Genomic DNA, 18,825 nt, shown 5'->3' with positions numbered 1-18,825 from the left:
AAAGTATATGTGACTCGGTAGTAATTTCTTATAAAATTTACGATGTATTTTCTATAATGAGATTTTTCTATATAAAAAATATTTCATCTGGATAAAATTATTTGTTCTTTCTTGTAAGCATTGAAAATTTAAATGAGTTAATTTGTGTATTATTAAATCTTAATGGATAATTGGTTATTAAATTAATTATTTTAATTGGATTAATTAGAAAATATTTATTTATTTGAGTTAATTAAATGGTCCAATAAATAATTAATTGGTTTAATTATTTAATTAAGGGTAATTGTCTATTGGATTGCTATCTTAAATTGAAGGAATATTTAATGGAGTTGGATCATGCTATTTGGATTAATTGGGCTGCTTAATTGACGGGTTTTGACTTGGTTTGGCCCATCAAAATTATATGTGGAATATAATTTGGAAGAATTTTGGATAATTGAATATTATTTGAAATTGGTTGGAATCATGAACCTGGACGTGATGGTGTCCCGATACATTTCTCATATTTAATCCAAATAATTAAATTAAATTTGAGAATTATCCAAAAGGATAAAGGTTGTTAGAGTTTTCCTACCCTCACCACTATAAATAGTGGTTTCATTTTGGAGGAAAATGAGCTCTGAAGATCTGCATATCAAAACTCTGCCAGATCTTGTCAGGAACACGTCATATGAGTACCGGAAGCCCTTCTTTGAAATTACGTCATATGTGTACCGGAAGCCCTTCTTTGAAATTAAAGATCATCGGAAACCCTTTTTTGAAGATCAAGCTACATATGAGCTCATTCATCCAAGACCATGCTACTTAACTCCGGAGGCCCTTCATCAACGAACTAGGACGATTCAACATACTTATAGTAGAGAATCATATGACTTTTCTTATCCAGGGATTGTACCACTTACTTCATTATAATTGATATACTTTGAATATATATATACAATTCAAGTTTTCACGTTTACACTTCTCATCCCATCTTTTACCCAAAAATTTCCTTGTGTCTTTTACCTGACTTTTTAATGAAAAAGAAGAAAGGAAAGGAATATCGATTTTATACCTAAAATACAAATAAAAAATCACTAAATATATTATTGATGGAGATATTAGAAACGACCCAATAATAGAGACTCGGGGTCTGGAGTGCATAACCCGAACAATATAAGAAGAATCGAAGCCCGTCTTTGGGCCTTGACTTAGTTTCATGGCTCACCACATGGTCTTGGACTTAGTCTCGTGGTCCTCCACGAATTTAGCACTAATTGGTTGTTATTTACTTTGTATAAATAGCTTATATCTAAGTTAGACAAACATGTTCAATTTCCCTACAACACATATCATGTCTCATTCTTACAATCTACTTGTAATACTCTGACTCTATTCCATCTAGTACCAACACAATACCATGCAATTGTTTGCTTTTTATTCTTTATATTTTACACGAGCTAGTTGATCCATACATAATTATATACTCGAGTCAATTAATTCCATCAATTATAAAATTATTTGTAATTAGATATCTCTTTTATTTCTCGGTATTCATAAATAATTATAATATTTGAACATATATCCACCGTGTTAAGAAAATAAATATAAAATATAATTTCAATTTTTTTTTGTGTGTGTGTATAAATATCTAACTAATACTCAAATAATTATAACTAATCTTGTAAATTTTTTTAAAAAAAAATTATAGATCAATAATTTCAATAGCATATAACAATTATTAATTTTTTAAAAAAAATTAAATTTTTCATGTAACATCACAATTATTTTTTACGTTTTGCCACAGTATTCAAATAGGTACTTGCATCACATGGGAAAAAAAATGTCAAATTAGCTCTTTCAGTCAATGAATAATGCAATTGAACCTCTTCAGAAAAAAATATTTATTTACTTTTGGTTCTTCTCGAGCTGACACATGTCTCAATTTTTATTTTTTTAAAATATTTTTTTACTTATTGTTTTTGTTTTTTTCTAAATTTTTAATACATAGACAACATGCGGTTGTTTGACGACAACCACGTATGTCCTAAATGACGATCATAGTTGTCTAAAAAAATTCAAATTTTTTTAGACAACCATGAATAATGTCTGGTGAGACAGTGATAGTTGTCTGACAGTGATAGTTGTCTTCTTTCACGAGCAGTTATGGCTGTACGACGACAACCACGATTGTCCTAAATGACAGTCATGACTATCAAAAAAATTTAAATTTTTTAATTTTGGATAGACAATCATGACTATCTTAAATGATGTTCTTCCAATATCAGGCAATTTTAACGAAGAAAGCCACTAGGCGCTACTCCCAACAAGAGTCGAATTTGGAGCCTTGTAGTTACTAAGCCAACAACTTGATGAGCTTCGTTGGGGTTGTCCTGACAACTCTAATATTTATATTCAAACAAAAAGACAGGGATCATCTGACTGATATGTAACACAATAAGTACATTCTCTGGGTTTATATATATTCACTTGTAAGTACTAATTTACAAAGCTTGATGAATACACATGAAAAGAGTTGCATCAAAGAAAACACTGTGCTATTACACAATAAACATGACAGGCATTTGCTCTGAGTAGTTGCCAGAAGTATAATGTATATATCTGATCTAGCTACAACATGTGATTTCCTTCCACAAATATGTACAAGTACCCTACATATATATATCCATATTCTTGGTGCCAATACATAAACTAGCTATCAATCTTGTCTCTAAGTTTCACCAATAGACCTCTAAACCTCTCTACTTTCTTAACCATCATCAAGCCAGCTTAGTGGCTTGCAAGTCATTCTCGCAGTGCAACCGCATTGCCCGGCCCCTTGCCACTAGATTGGACCGCGCAATCCCCTTGCTCGAAAGGAGTGGCGGGATCGCAGTGTTTTTGGAAGGGAAAACCACTATGCCCCGCCCCCGACTCGCTATCAATCTTGTCTCTAAGTTTCAGCAATAGAGCTCTAAGCCTCATGACCTCTGCCTCAAGAACCACCTGCCTCTCTACTTTCTTAACCATCTGCTCATTCACAGCTCTCAATTTCCTCACTTCCTCCTCTAAGTAAGCCGTGTGAGCCTTCTTCTTCTCTCGATACTTCCTAACCGCTTCTCGATTCCCAGAAGCCCTTCTTCTTGGCTCACCATCACTCTGGGAATTAGGATAGATATGGGTGTGGGTGTGAGTATAAGTTTGGGCATTATTTCTCAACATCCCATCAAGAACTGAACCAACAGATAGTGATGGCTGAACTTTAACATTATTACTAGATGAATCAGATGAATTCAGAACCAGAAAATGATCTGAGACCTCCATTTCACAAAACCTGCTAACCGGAGTTCAAAGAATCAGCAAGTTTCCTTTTAATGAAAAGAAGGGAATATTTTCACAGTGGGTAAATAATTTATATTGATTCCCAATCCCACTAAACTTTACAACACAAAATCACTCTATTCAATCAAGAAAAGCTAAAAGGTAGCAACTTTTTGAACAAAGTCCCAAGGGGGGAATATTTGGTGCTTATAAACCTTACTGAAGTGGGGGAGAGAATCAAAATTAAAGTGGGAAAACAAGAAAACGCTTGCTCGATCTTTCTCTTGTTTCCTTCTCTTTGTTTTTGTCATTCATAGAAGGGATTCTTCTGATCTGCAGATGAAAGCAACTGAGGGGGTTTACCTGATCTGATCTTTTGCTTTGCATGACTGGCCACAAATCTCTCCGCTGTCTCTGCTAACTAATCAGCTAATAATGACCAATTGCAGAATATATATATATATATATATATATATATATATATATATATATAGACCAACTGAGTGTTGTGCTTAATATGCGTGAGATTTGTGCTTAATGTGCGTGAATAGTTCAGAATTACGAACTCAGAAAGAAGCAGAACAGAAAATCACCATATAACTATGCTACCCATATAGTCATGATAAAATATATGTTTGCACCAGCACCCTTTTCGCACCTTCATTTTTAAGAATCTGAGCTATGCTACTGAAAAGAGAAGCACCCATATAGTCATGATAAAATGTTTGCACCAGCACCCTTTTCACACCTTCATTCTTAAGAATCTGAGCAAAAGCATCGAGAGAGCTCTTGTACTTGACGGCTTCACCAGATGTCATCATCATTGGGTAAGAAGCAATACCAGCACCATTTGTGATAACCCATCCGAGAACAAAGCTAGCGAAGAAACTATCCTGTAGGTTTCCACTTTTCTGCTGCATTTTACACGCACATTAAGTACAAATCTCAGGCACATTAGATACAACACTCACGCACATTGAGTACAAATCTCACGCACATTAATAACTGCACAACCGCACGAGAAGCATTCACCCGCACGGGAACCTGAGTCTATATATATATATATATATATATATATATATATATATATATATATATATATATATATATATATATATATATATATCAACTCCAATTGGACTATGGAAATAGTAACCTTGTAAATTTCTGACTCAGGAACAACTAGGGGGCGTTTGGTTTGCTGCATATGAGAATGACTTCCATTACAATGCTTCTTTTTTTTTTTTTCCTGATTTTTAGAATTACAGCATCGGAATGGAAATCTCAAAAACATTGCCTACTTCATTCCCATTTTGTAGTGTTTCTTTTCTCTCTTCTGCAAACAGCTGCCATCATTTTTTTTTTTTTTTAACTTAAATTCCGGTCTGAGGTTGTACATAAACAAGAATTTTAATGGAGCTATGGGCTTGATACCAATGACAATTGGGGTCAAAGAGTAGAAATACGAGAGTGAATTGGGTTTAGGCAATAAAAGGAGCTCATGGATATTTTATGCCAATCATTATCATATGGACCATGGTCCACAAAATTGTATGAACCATAAATAAAATGTACATTTTTAATAAGAAAAATACTACATCCACCCTCATTTCTTACTCTTAACTTTTATTTCCTCTCACAAATTCTTGATGTAGACACATTCTTTGGAACCCACATGATGAAAATAATCAATCTTTATTTGCCTGTCATGAAATGTGAAGGAGTAGAATTGAGAGTATATGTAGTAGAACTCTTTTTAATATACTAAAGTTCATTATTTGTATACGTAAAGTACATTTTTTAAAAGTACATTATTTGAATACTGAAAATATATTATTTTATATATCAAATAATGTACATTCGGTACACAAATACTTTACTTTTAACAATTGTTATATGGTGCACCAGGGCGCACAATGCATTTGTTCGCCCTTGATACTGCTAATTCTACGTAAGCAATATAAAGAACACAAGACCAAGTAAAGCAAGTAAGTCTTTATTGATCAAGGTAGAGGCCCTAAGTACAATCTACTTGGTTGCTCTGAGTACCGACTGACTGCGGTCGGGAATCTCTAGTTACAACCTATCGATCGTCCAAAAGTCCCCTACACTGTAGCTACTGTGGGTATTTATAGCCGCTGTGCCGGAGACAAGATTCCAGCCGTTCGGCATGCTCTCCACGTAGCCTCCACGTGTCCTCCTCCCGGGTGCCCTGTCTGTCGTCGTAGAGAGCCGCCACGTGTCTTTAGTCAGCTCTCTCGCCGAAGGACTACCGCTCGGGGTTGACACCATTGCTCGGGCGACTCCCGGTCGGTTCCCGACCGGGTTCTTCTCAAGGAGCCCGACCTGTTACCTGCAAAGACAGAGAAAAGGACAAAAGGCTCCTCGGTCGTGGTGAAGCTATGTCGGTCGGGATATTCCCTACCAAGAGCCCCCCAGCCCGGGCCTTTTTGATCAGTCGGGAAAAAACGGGACGGGATGAAGAAGCCCAACCGTCAGCCACCAAGCCGACCTGCCAGCTGTCATTCCCTTCTACGCCACGTGTCGGCCCCTGCCGGCCTCGGCGATCCCATCCGTCGCCTCGGATTCAGCGCGGGTCGCGTCAGGCAAGTTGACCCATTTCCCGCCTAAAGGCCCCCCTATAAATAGGCCCTTGAGGCCCTCATTTGAACTTTCCTCACTCTTTCGCATCAGTCGGTACCCTCAGAGAGTCCCGAGCAGAGCAGCTTAGCAAGGCAGTCGAACAAGCAAACTTCAACTTTCAAGCTTCAAACTTCAATCTTCCTCCAATCGGTAAGCTCCTAACCCTCCTCTTTACTTTAGGCTCTCATTTATAGGTAGAACTGCTAGGTCAACTAACTGTCCCGGACGTCTCAAGTCCCTACTAACTCCGACCGACCTTTAGGTAGATCGATATGACGGACTCAGACAGTCAAAACGCCTCGATTGCTGATTACGACGAGGAGGTCGAGCACATCAGCGACGAGGAGGTGGACATTATGTCCTACACCCCGGACGCCAGTCCCCGAGCGACGCCAGCCCCCGAGCAAGCCGCCGAGCGAGACAATGCATCAAGCTCCTCTGGATCGTCAAGCTCAAGTTCGAGCGGATCGGGGAGCTCCAGCGAAGAAGAAGAAGAGAGGACCACGTCAAGCGGGCGGGGTCCTCCAACCGAGGGCGTTAGGGAAACGCCTACCCGGGTGGTTGGGGACCACCCGGAGGCTGCTCCTCGAGGGGGTGATCGAGAAAATACCCCCGAGCAGACCGAAGAAGACCCGGCCGGGCCGGCCACACCAGCCGTCGAGCTCGAGTTCTTGAACAGCGAGAGTGTCGAGCAAGAAACGAGCCTGCTGACCAAGGGCGAAGCGGCCCGGATTGCTGAAATACTCCGGGGTCGGGCAGAATTCGACACGAGCCGGCGGTTGGGGAATGTTATCGACCGACATCGGGGCAAGTGGATCGGGATGCACTACGACTCCCTGATGGCCCCGATCGCCATTCCCTTTACCCCGCTCCTGAACGCCTTCCTGGCATACTACCGGGTTGTCCCGGCACAGATCTGCCCGAACTCCCACCGGATCCTTGCCTGCTTCCCGCAGATATGTGCTCGACACGAGGCCGAGTGCACGATGGAGTTGTTCAACTTCATCTACCAGATCAAGGTTCTCCCGGGCCGCTACGGGGGTGGGTTCCTGATGCTGCAGTCCCGAGCGGATATGTGCTCCATCAAAGGCCTGCCCGGGAACAACAAGGGGTGGAAGAACAGAATTTTCTCCATCAAATACGACCCCTGGATCCTCCCGGTCGACCGCACTTGGAGCAGCCACTTCAGAAAGCAAGTGGTGCCGGTCGAGACGCAAGCGCTGAGGGACACGGTCGGCCGGATTTCGAGCGAGGTGCACGAATACACCATCTTCCGGACGGCCGAGAGTCTGGAAGCAGCCCAGCTCCCGCCCCCGACCTACGAGCTAAGGGAGAAGTACCTGCCCGTGCCGATGGGCGTAACGGTCGCCAAGCCCTCGAGGCGAAGGAAGAAAGGTCTAACCCGAGCCGTTTATCCCGAGCTAAACTCTTATATTACGATCGCACTAACTTGGGTTTTCTTCTTTGTTTGTTTGCAGCAATGGCCGAGTTCGGTGATGAGGATGCCCCCCTTCCCCCGCCCGCCAAGATCTCTCTTGGCGGCAAGAAGAAGGCGAAGACCAAACCATCCGGGGAGAAGGAGATCCCCTCCGGCCGACCACTGAGCGCCTCGACCGTGACGACGGGCGAGGGCTTCATCGTCGAGCCCTCCGACGTTCTGATCACTCGGGTGGAGGTCGCCCGGGGCAAGGAGAAGGTCGCCGACCAGGGCGCGACCGAGGTGGGCAGCCTGAAGCGCCGCCGTGAACAGCACAGCCCGACCCCTTCGGCCGGGCGGGAAAGGGAGCCTGCATCCGTTCTGGCACGGATCGGCAATGCCGCGCCAGCCCGAGCGGACCTGGGGAAGATGACCCCGACCCAGGTTGCTGAGCGGATCGGCTACGATCTTGCTGAGGTAAGTCCCAACTGTTAATTTTTTATTGCCCTAGTATCTTTGATCGGGCTAATTTTGAATACCCCTCTTTGTGTTGCAGATCTCCCTGGCGACCCAACTTCTTCAGGGTCAAGCTATGCTGGCCGAGGAGGCTGATCACCACAAGAAGACGGCCGCTCGTCGTCTGAAGGAGATCAAGGAACTCCAGGCCGAGCTGGAGAAGACGCAGAAGGCCCTGAAGAAGGGTGACGAGGAGCGGGTGCTGGCCGAGAAGGTCGCCAGCCGGGCGATTGAGGAGGCCAGGGAGCTGAAGGCGCAGCTCGAGAACCCGAGCGAGCTGGTGCGGGCAGCCTTCAAGGACAAGGAGCTGGGCACGGCCTTCCTAACAGCAGCCCGAGGAGACGAGGTCGGGAACGAGTTGATCGTCTCGTTCGGGAAATGGGCCTTTACGGCCGGGAAGCAGAAAATGCTTGAACGCACCCGCAAGCGGTTGGAGGAGGCCCTCGACGCCGATGATCTCCAACTGGTCTTGTCGGCCTTACCCCCGGACGTGGCAGATCCCGGTCCCTCACCCTTTACCCCGACCCCGAAAGCCAAGGCAACCGAGCCTGGGGCTTCGTCGGCGGCTGCCTCGAGCGGGAAAGAGGCGACCACCAGCGCTCAGGAGGCGAAGAAGTAGATTTAGGCTTCTTTTCTTCTTTTTGTAAGAGACCTTAGTCGGGAGCCCGGTCCCGAGTTGTACCGGGCATCTTTTTTATGAATGAAAAGTTACTTTGCTTAAGTTACGCCGCTCGTCTTCCCTTTCGTACTTTTCCTTTTAAATAACGTAGAAATGTCGATCCTTAATGCTCGACCTTGCGGCCTTACGGCCCGGTCTTGCATAGCTCGACTTGTTCGAGACCCGATCCTATGGCCCAACGGCCCGATCGGAGCTTTGAGATTTCGACGTCACCTTGGCCATACGACCGGGTTTACCCGATCTCGAGGCCTTTGCCGAGAATGGTGAAGATGCGTAAGCCCCTACGGTCGGAGTATAACCGAGCGACGGGCCCGTAAGTACTCGCCGTCAAATTGGCCAACCTGAGCGGGATTACCCGGTTCTTAGGCCTTGACGAAAAATTTTCAAGCCTCTACGGTCGGAATGTAACCGAGCGACGGGCCTTATACCTTACTTCCTTATCCCAGCCCCCACACTATTGTGCGCTCGAGGCACGAGTGGGTGCGATAGTGGACAGAAGTTGGACGGATCGGGGAATGATACTGAGAGCTCCTGGCTTCCCCGATCGGTGGCGTGACTTGAGTGTCCGCCTATGTGGAGCGCGTTTTGACCGGTCGACAGTCTTCATCCGGTCGATTGAATGTTGAACTGATCTGCTTATGACGAAGGTGAGAGAAAATAACCGATTGTGCCGCCGCATACAAACGGTCGAGCAATCATCGATCGTATATACATTAAACTTTCCCGCTCGCAGGCGGTTGAACTAATTTTACAACCATAGAATTTACATAAACATGACGACCGGGACTAACTCGCAGGTCCAGCCCCCACTTCGTCTAAAAATACAAAAAATAGGCTAATGCCTAAAAAGAACGAGGTGCTCGGAATTCCAAGTCCCCTTTATTAGCCGACCCGTCGTTGTCTCTAGTCGGTATGTTCCCGGCCGGATGACAGCGTTGATGATGTACGGCCCTTCCCAGTTCTGAGCTAGCTTTCCCCCTTCTAAAGGTTGACTGGCCTCCCTTCGTCGTAAGACATAATCTCCGACTTGGAAATAACGAGGGTTAACCCGAACGTCCTTCGAGCTCTTGACGCGCTTCTGGTACTCGGCCATACGCCGAGCGGCTAGCTCTCTTTTTTCTTCGACCGCGTCGAGATCCACAGCCATGGCGTGTTCATTGTCCTCCGCGTTGTAGGTTCTCTCTCGATCGGTCGGGATCCAAGCCTCGATCGGCAGTCGGGCTTCAGCTCCGTAAACCAGGGCGAAAGGGGTCTCCAAAGTAGCCTCCCTCGGGGTCGTCCGATAAGTCCATAAGACATATGGCAACTCATCGGCCCAACTACGACCGGCCGAGCGTAACTTCTTTTTCAGACCTTCCAATATCGTCCGGTTAGCATTCTCCACTTGTCCATTTCCCTGCGGGTAAGCGACCGACGACCGGACATGAGTCGTCCCGATCGTGGCCAAGAAATTCTGAAAGTACCGGCTTACGAATTGGCGACCGTTATCGCTGATGAGATGTACGGGTACGCCAAAACGGGAAACGACATTGCGCCAAAGGAACCGAGCACACTGCTGAGATGTGATCGTGGCTAAGGGCTCGGCTTCTATCCACTTAGAGAAGTAATCAACGGCGACGATCACGAACCTTCTCCGACCGGACAGTTGAGGAAAGGGGCCCAAGATATCTACCCCCCACCTAGCGAAAGGGACTGCGGTCGTGACTGGCTGGTAGAAGGTTGCCGGTCGCCCAGGCATCCGGGCGTACAGTTGGCACGTCTCACATTCCCGAGCTAACTTTTCACAGTCTAGCTGGAGGGACGGCCAATAGTACCCGATCAGCATGATACGACGGGCCAGGGATCGACCTCCTTGATGTGAGGAGCAGATTCCCGAGTGCAGCTCCTTCATGACTAACTCGGCCTCGAATGCGGTCAAGCAACGCATAAGGGGGCCCCCATACGATCGCCGATAGAGACGACCGCTCACGACTTGGAACCTCGGGGCTCTCAGCTTGGCTTTTCGAGCACGTTGCGGGTCGTCTGGGAGTCGACCGTGCTCGAGGTATTCCTTCAGATCGGTGATCCAACTATCTTCCACCGGTTGGATCGGATTGACCGGCAGGCGATGGATACTGTGTTTGGGGATCACCAAGATTCGAGCTATCTTCGACATGTGTTCCGGGGCATCTTGGGCTAATTTGGACAAGATATCCGCATCGGCGTTATCCAATCGGGGTATATGTCGGACGGTGTACCCCCGGAACTGTGCAAGCTTCTCCATGGCGAGGTCTCGGTACAACTACAAACGCTCACCATTGACTTCATAATCTCCGAGAACTTGCCCGACCACGAGCGCAGAATCTGTCTGGGCTCGGATGTATTCAGCCCCCAAGTCCCGAGCGCATTGCAAGCCATTTACGAACGCCTCATATTCGGCTTCGTTGTTGGTCGGGTGGAACTGGTACATGAGAGCAAAATAGACTTTGAATCCTTCTGGGCTCGTGACTACTACTCCTCCTCCTGCTCCTTTTTTGCTACTTGACCCGTCAGTAGCTAGCGTCCACCACTCGGCCTCGGGATCCTCAACCTCGGGGGTCGGGTATCCCGGGCGGTGCACTCGACCAAGAAATCTGCCAGAGCCTGACCTTTGATTGCTGGTCTCGGTCGGTATTCGATCGCGTACTGGGTCAGCATTAACGCCCACTTAACTAGGCGACCTGACGATGAAGCGGTTCGGAGGACTGGTCCGATCGGCTGATCGGTCAAAACGCGGATCGCTCGACCTTGGAAATAGGGAGCTAGCTTCTTCGCGGCTATATACAAGGCATAGACGACCTTCTCTAGCCGGGAGTACCGGAGCTCGGGACCATGTAGCGCGTGGCTTACATAGTACACCGGTCGCTGGACCCCTTCCGGATCGGTTCGGCACAATACTGCGCTTACTGCACGATCGGAGACGGCGAGGTACACGTCTAGCTCTTCTCCGAACTCGGGCTTTGAGAGCACAATCGGTGACATGAGGTACTCCTTCAGCTCGTCAAAAGCCACTCGGCATTCTTCGTCCCAGATGAATCCATTAACTTTTCGCAATACCTTGAAGAAGGGTAAAGCGCGCTCGGCTAACTTGGAGAGGAACCGGCTAAGGGCTGCCAACCGACCGGTCAATTGTTGGACCTCCCGAACGGTAGAAGGTGGTTGCATGTCCAGAATCGCTTTAACTTTGGCCGGGTTGGGCTCAATTCCTCTCTTGGTCATCATGTAGCCGAGGAACTTGCCGGTCTGAACCGCGAATGTGCACTTGGTCGGGTTCAGCCGCAACTGGTACTTCCTCATGATTTGGAAGCACTCCCGGAGGTCTCGAGTGTGGTCGGATCGGTCCCGACTCTTGACCAGCATATCATCAATATAAGCCTCCATCGTCCGGCCCAATAGATCGGCGAAGAGCATATTGACCATCCTTTGGTAGGTCGCTCCTGCATTCCGGAGGCCGAACGGCATCACTCGATAGCAATACAGCCCGTCCGGGGTTACGAAGGCTGTCTTGCTCTCGTCTTCATGGTGCATCATTATTTGGTGATATCCCTTGAAGGCATCCATAAAGCTCATCAACTCGGCCCCGGCCGTCTCGTCGACCATCTGGTGAATGCTCGGTAGTGGATACGGGTCGAGCGGACAGGCCTTGTTGAGGTCCGTGAAATCTATGCACATCCTCCAAGCTGGGGGCTTTGGAACAAGAACGATATTGGCCACCCACTCGGGGTAAATGACCGGACGGATGTGCTCGATCGCCGCCATTTTCTTGACCTCTTCTCTGACAAACTCGCGGCGATCGGAAGATAAGTGTCGTGTCTTCTGCACGACCGGCTTGGCTGCGGGATCGACGGCTAGCTTGTGGCAAATGACCGATCGATCGATCCCGGGCATGTCCTCGGGTCCCCATGCAAAAATATCAGCATACTCCCGGAGTATGCCCAGAACCTCTGCTCGGAGCCTAGGGGTGAGGGCCCGGCCAATTTTAATCTTCCTATCCGGGCGGTCCTCGGATAGGGGAACTTCTTCTATCTCTTCGGAAGGTTCGGGTTGCTCCTTCCGTTCTTTAGCCTCCTCTTTGGCTATAGTATTCACCCGGGAAGACGGACCGGAATCGCGTCTGTTGACCGCTCGGGTGTAGCACTTCCGGGCGGACTGGACATCGCCACGGACCACACCGACCCCATTGGGGGTGGGGAATTTCATGCACAGGTGGGGCATAGAAATTATCCCACCGATCTTCATAATGGCGGGTCGGCCCAAGATTATGTTGTGGACACAATGGAGGTTGACCACAACAAACTCCAGCTCCGTCTTGATCGACTTTGGAGGCGTGCCGATCTCTACGGGGAGCGTTATCTTTCCCTCGGGGTAGATCAAGGCCCCGGTAAATCCCGACAGTGGTACACCGACCGGAGTCAGCTCCTTCCTGTCGAAGCCCAGCTTCTCGAAGACGTCCAAGTAAAGGACGTTCACACTGCTGCCCGTGTCCACCATAACCCTTTGGACATCCGTCCCCTTGACATCGATCGTGACCACCAGCGCCTCCATGCCGTGGTCGTTGCTGCTAGGTTGGTCCTCAAGGGTGAAGGTTATGGGTTCCATCCTCTGTCTTTTCCCGGTCTCCCGAGAATCTACGATCGCGACCGGGCAGTTCGTCCTCGATCGAGATGCATCTTCTAGCCCGCCAAATATGACGTGGATGGTGGGCTTGCCGGATGGTCGGCTGCCAGATGGGGGGTCAAGGTCCCGTCGGTCATCGTGACGATCGTCCCTTCGATCGTCTCTTCGGTCCTGACCCGACCGATCAGAGCGGTGGTGGGATCGCCTGTGATCCCTCCGATCGGTACTTCTCTTGCTATCCTCTCTCTTCCCTACGCACTTGTCCAATTTTCCCAGATTGAGCAAATCTTCCAACAATTGGCGCAAGTGGGTACACTCCTCGGTATCATGCCCGGCGCATCGATGGTAAGCACAGTGCTTACTCTTATCAGGGCCGTCTCGATCGGGATGGGGGAGTTTGATGAGGTTGCAGGACTGGGCATATTGCATGGCCTCCGCTGCGGATCGGTTCAAGGCCGTAAACTCGCCATGCCTGGTGCGGGGTCGGGGATTGTCATCTCCCGATCGACGTTCCGCCCGGCCGGCCGGTTTACGGGAGGAAGAACCGTCCTCCTGCGAACGCTTGACGGCATTCGCCTCGCCTGCGTTAGCATAATCAGTGACCCTTCGGAGGGCCTCCTCATACGTGGTCGGGGGGTGGAGGATGAAATCCTGGTACAGATACCCCGCCCGGAGGGAGATGTGAAGCATGTGAGTGGCGGTCGCATCATCCATGGGCTCAACCTCCCCGACCGCTGCCTTCCACTTGATGAGGAAGTCGGACAAGCTTTCCCCTTCGAGCTGCTTGGCCTTTTCGAGGTACATATAAGACTTCCTCACCACTTTGGAAGTAATGAACTTCCGTACAAACTTGATCGCCAGGGTCTCAAATTTGTCGATCGACCCCGGGGGCAGGGTTCGGAACCATTCTGCCGCCCGACCGGTGAGGGTTGAGTAGAAGGCCCTGCACATCACGGCGTCTGAAACGCCCTTCAGCATCATATTGCTGAAAAAATCATTCACGTGAGCCTCAGGATCTGTCCGACCGTCGTAACTCTTCTCTCCCGAGACCTTTAAGTCGAGCGGGTAAGGCTGGGCCATTACCGCTGCTGTGAAAGGCGTCTGGTGTAGGGTCGATCGGTCGGCCGGGGGTGCTGTAGGATACGCACTCCTGAGCTGCGCAACTTCAGCCTGGAGGTTGTAGAGCAGTCCTCGGGTTTCGTTGAGCTCGGCGGCTTGGGCGGCTTGGGCTGTATCCCGAGCGCGTCGCCGTCGGTGAGATCTCGACCCGCTGTGCCCAGACGAAGCCTCCTGGCTGGCTTCCTGCATCTGCGCGTCTTCTAACCGGCGATCTGGATCTTGGGGTCCCAGTCTCTGCCGCATCTCCGGTCGAAGACGGTCAAAAGCTACCGCTCGGGCAACTTCCTCAGGATCCTCCGCTCGGGCAGGAGCTTCCTCTTCTTGCTGGACCTGCGACGCCTCCATCGCAACAGCACCCCCCGACCCCAACCGCGAACGAGCCGAGCGTCGAGCCCGGGAAGTGGGCTGATGCTGCGGCTCTACCTGAGCGGCCGGGTATACTGGAGGGGCGGCGGCTGGAGCCGTGTACGCAGGTGTGTACGGCGCGTAACCGACCGGTGGTGTGTAATATACCGGCTGGCCTGGCCAATACCCGTATGGTTGGGGTGGGACCGGGTATGGATACTGACCGGGGTAGACCATCTGAGGCATCGGTTGCTGATATTGCTGACCGGGCTGCTGGTACCCTGGTTGGATGTACTGCACCGGCTGGTGGGCAGCCGGGTATGCATTCGATGGATGCGGTGGCGAGAGGTTGAGGTTGAGGTCGACCGTTTGACCTTGCTGTTGGGTAGCATGGTGATCGGATGAGCTCGCCGCATCCGCCTGGTCATCAGCAAAGTTGTTGCGTGCCCACGGATACATGATTGGTGAAGAGACCGGGTGCTCGTCGAAACGTAGCTTTCTTGCACGGGTTCCCCACAGACGGCGCCAAAATGATACTGCTAATTCTACGTAAGCAATATAAAGAACACAAGACCAAGTAAAGCAAGTAAGTCTTTATTGATCAAGGTAGAGGCCCTAAGTACAATCTACTTGGTTGCTCTGAGTACCGACTGACTGCGGTCGGGAATCTCTAGTTACAACCTATCGATCGTCCAAAAGTCCCCTACACTGTAGCTACTGTGGGTATTTATAGCCGCTGTGCCGGAGACAAGATTCCAGCCGTTCGGCATGCTCTCCACGTAGCCTCCACGTGTCCTCCTCCCGGGTGCCCTGTCTGTCGTCGTAGAGAGCCGCCACGTGTCTTTAGTCAGCTCTCTCGCCGAAGGACTACCGCTCGGGGTTGACACCATTGCTCGGGCGACTCCCGGTCGGTTCCCGACCAGGTTCTTCTCAAGGAGCCCGACCTGTTACCTGCAAAGACAGAGAAAAGGACAAAAGGCTCCTCGGTCGTGGTGAAGCTATGTCGGTCGGGATATTCCCTACCAGCCCTAAAATCCCCACGTTTCGTATGTACATAAATGTATAGTAAAATATACGTAATCTCCTAACATAATACATATAATCTAACATATATACATAATACACATGAACTCTTAACATAATATATATAAACTCTTAACATAATACACATAAACTTTTAACATAATATACATAAATTTTAAGGCGCACAATGCATTGTGCACCTTGGTGCATGATATAATTTGCGTACTTTTAATATATTAAAAATGTACATGATATTCGTGGTCCACACAATAATTTGTCATTTTTTTGGGTCTAAATTGGATTAAGAAATAGAGTTGAGAGGGGTTAGAATGTAAATATTGAAGAGATGGAGTCTAAAGTGAAGAAGAGCATAAAGTATAGAACTATAGGATATCAAAGTGTAAAAACTGGAAAGGGCGTTATTAGCCCTGCAAAAATGCAACATAAGAGGGAAAAAAAAAAACACAAAGAGGAGGGGGGTGGTTTGATATCTGGCATGCACCCATGACCTCAATTGCTAGTGCGACCAGGGGTGGCAGACCGCTAGCAACTAGTTTTGGTCACAACGACTTAGCGTCATTTGGATCTCGCCCCCTTCAGTCATTCGATTGGTCTGTCTTGGTCCCTCGGACCTCTTGAGTCTCGATCAAACCAGAACGGGGGAGGGGTGGATTTTTGGATTCCTAAGCTACATGGCAGGTTGGCAGTGAAATTGACGATTGATGGGGTATGTGTGTGGTTGTGGTTTGTTGACTACCATGGTCTATTGGTCTCCCGTGATCACGGCTCTCCATAAGAACATCCTCAGTAGTTAGAGATTTTTTCTCAGATTTTGATGGGGCTCAACATTCACCTCATCATCCACTATCTCACTCAATCACAAAAACTCTTCTTCCCATTAATTTTAAGTTTTTTCTCAACATTTTGTGGACCCATCATTTTACCACTACTATATTTTAATTATTTTTTTATTTATTATCATTATAAAAATTAATATTTTTATTATATTTAAATTATACATATCAAAATTAAAATAAATTTAAAATTATAAATATTTAGAATTTTTTTTAAATTATAATTTTATCACATGGAAATTTAATAATAAAATTCAACATGAAAAACTAAATAAATAATTTAAAAAAAAAAAAAAAAAAAAACTGGCCGTTGGCCAGCTTTTAAAAGCAAAAAGAAAAAAGAATAATAAAATGAATTTCAATTGATCGTCCCAACCTCCCAGACAGTGAAACACGCGTCTCACAATTTTATTATTAACTTTTTTTTGACAAAACCTCCATTCTTGCAGGAGGAAGAAACTCTCCAAAATCTCTCCTCCACATTTGTTAAGAACCTCTTCACCTAGTTTTTTTACTGTTTGAAAATCCAAGAACAATCTCCTTTTGGGAATGCTCTAATAGTATAAAAGATGGTGGCGAGGGGAGGGGGGGTGGTCACTTCCAACTGGTTCAATTAACGAGGTTTGACTAAAATTTTTTAGTTTAATTTTTCACAATATTTAGTTCAGTATTAGTGTATAAAATTTATATAATAAAAAACTACATTAAAATTATTATTAAATACAAAAATAAATTTTAAAAATTAAAAATAATTAAAATTATTAAAGAAAATAAGCAATGAAGAAAGAATTGGTTTGACCAATGATCAATAAATAGTAATAGAATAGGTAAAATGTGACTGATGAAGTATTATTTTTCAACCCAAGTTCCTAATATCAACCTAGTTTTATGGTGGGATCAATTTATTAAAAATCATCATTGGCGTCATTTTGTGGAAATTGCAACGAAAAGTATGTGTTCCTATAATCAACCCAACCGGCCAACTTCATGCCCTTGTTATTTTAGTTCACTTACGAAATATATCGGAATGCTTTGTTTTTATTATTAAATTCATGTTCGTATTCTTTATTCCATTGTTAGTTACGTTGTTGTCTTGTTTCATGGTGAATTTATTAACCTCCTACTATACCTTTGTTTTCTTCCTGCAATTTCTTTTGTTTAAATTCATTTGGATTGATATTTGGTTTTCAACACTTTAAATTATTGAATTAATTATTTTCAAATTTATTTATTTCATTGCATTAATTCCTTGTGACTTCACCCTTACTTGTCGCATGCTATATTACAATTAATTCGTGCACTTACATGAATAATTTAAAATTTTTCATCATAGTCCTATTCTCGGGTCAGTTTCTCGATTGGGATAAATGAGAGATCCAACTGACACATAAGTTTTCGGAGTAAATGTCGCACAATTAGAATTAACCCTAACCCTATGAGAGCTATGCCTAGTGTCCACCCATTGGTCCAAGAATTGGCCAATAATCAGCTTATGGGTGGCGCAACAGTTGTGGAGAGGGGGATAAGTGTTTTATTGTCCACATTTTCACCTCTTATTTAAATTATTTTATTCGTGAATCATTCCAAATTAAACTTCATGTGGATAATGACTATTTTTTGTTATTTTTATCTTAGGAACACTCGTCCACAAGAAGTAAGGAGTTGGAAAGCTTTGTATGAAAAAAAAAAAAAAAAAAAAAAAAAAAGAGCAATCCAATGGCAAATTTGTATGCAAAGTGGACAAAGATGATGGGAGCTAATATGAAGCTAAGAAAATGGATAAAATATTTCTAAGAGAGCCAAAGAATGATGCTTTCAGATCAATGGTTTTGATCATTTGGGCAAATCAAGGTAAAAGTGGAGCAAAAGATCAAGGTATTCCAATCAAGTGATTCTTGTTTCATTGCAAAGAAAAATCAAAGGGCTACAACTTTTGTGAAGACCATCAATCCTAATTCTGACGTTAAAATTGTCAAATAAAAAAACGACAAGGAAGTTAGTCTTCCAAGGGCGTGGAGTAGCCCGTGTACCACTACTATCCGAAGTGATTTTTTTATTGTTTGCCGCACGGGCATGGATTAGTCTGTGGGGCTATCACATGTTCATCATTTAAGCTCGTTTTTAGTCATTTCTACTCAGTTTTAACCCCTAGACAAGCCCTAGCTATTTTCTACTCTTTCCTTTCATATTTTAGGGTTAGATTAATTAGGTGTAGATTTAGGTTCTTTAACATAATTGAAGCTTGTATTGAAGGTCTACTATTGGTTTTCAATATTTTACCATCCATTTCAATA

General features: G+C 46.1%; 1 protein-coding gene and 1 long non-coding RNA gene across 3 annotated transcripts; one reads left to right on the top strand and one right to left on the bottom strand.

The window, feature by feature from the left end:
• Nucleotides 1–2,589: 2,589 nt before the first annotated feature.
• LOC109151206 (basic leucine zipper 23-like) lies at nt 2,590–3,734 on the bottom strand. 2 transcript variants are annotated; one of them, XM_019299139.1, is made up of 3 exons: nt 3,664–3,734; nt 2,808–3,313; nt 2,590–2,768 (listed from the first exon to the last, which is right to left on the bottom strand). In XM_019299139.1, the coding sequence occupies exons 2-3, from the start codon at nt 3,301–3,303 to the stop codon at nt 2,692–2,694; spliced, it is 573 nt and encodes a 190-aa protein (XP_019154684.1). In that variant the 5' UTR covers nt 3,304–3,313; nt 3,664–3,734; the 3' UTR covers nt 2,590–2,691. The 2 variants fall into 2 exon arrangements, with proteins under 2 accessions (XP_019154684.1, XP_019154676.1); XM_019299131.1 differs by lacking the exon at nt 3,664–3,734 and having other exon boundaries at nt 2,808–3,475.
• A 3,607-nt stretch (nt 3,735–7,341) lies between these two features.
• On the top strand, nt 7,342–18,108 carry LOC109151224. The gene is made up of 3 exons (XR_002049268.1): nt 7,342–7,352; nt 8,154–8,156; nt 18,004–18,108. It is a non-coding gene; the product is annotated as an uncharacterized LOC109151224 (long non-coding RNA).
• Nucleotides 18,109–18,825: the final 717 nt, after the last annotated feature.

Source organism: Ipomoea nil, unplaced genomic scaffold (genome assembly GCF_001879475.1).
Source record: "Ipomoea nil cultivar Tokyo-kokei standard unplaced genomic scaffold, Asagao_1.1 scaffold0268, whole genome shotgun sequence".
Taxonomy (NCBI): Eukaryota; Viridiplantae; Streptophyta; class Magnoliopsida; order Solanales; family Convolvulaceae; genus Ipomoea; species Ipomoea nil.
This window is presented reverse-complemented; position numbering and strand designations above follow the sequence as displayed.

Coding starts and splice junctions, on each gene's coding strand:
- LOC109151206 (XM_019299139.1), bottom strand. CDS start 3,303: ATGGAGGTCTCAGATCATTTTCTGGTTCTGAATTCATCTGATTCATCT. Junction 2,769..2,807: donor TAGTGGCAAGGGGCCGGGCA/ATGCGGTTGCAC, acceptor CAAGCCACTAAG/CTGGCTTGATGATGGTTAAG.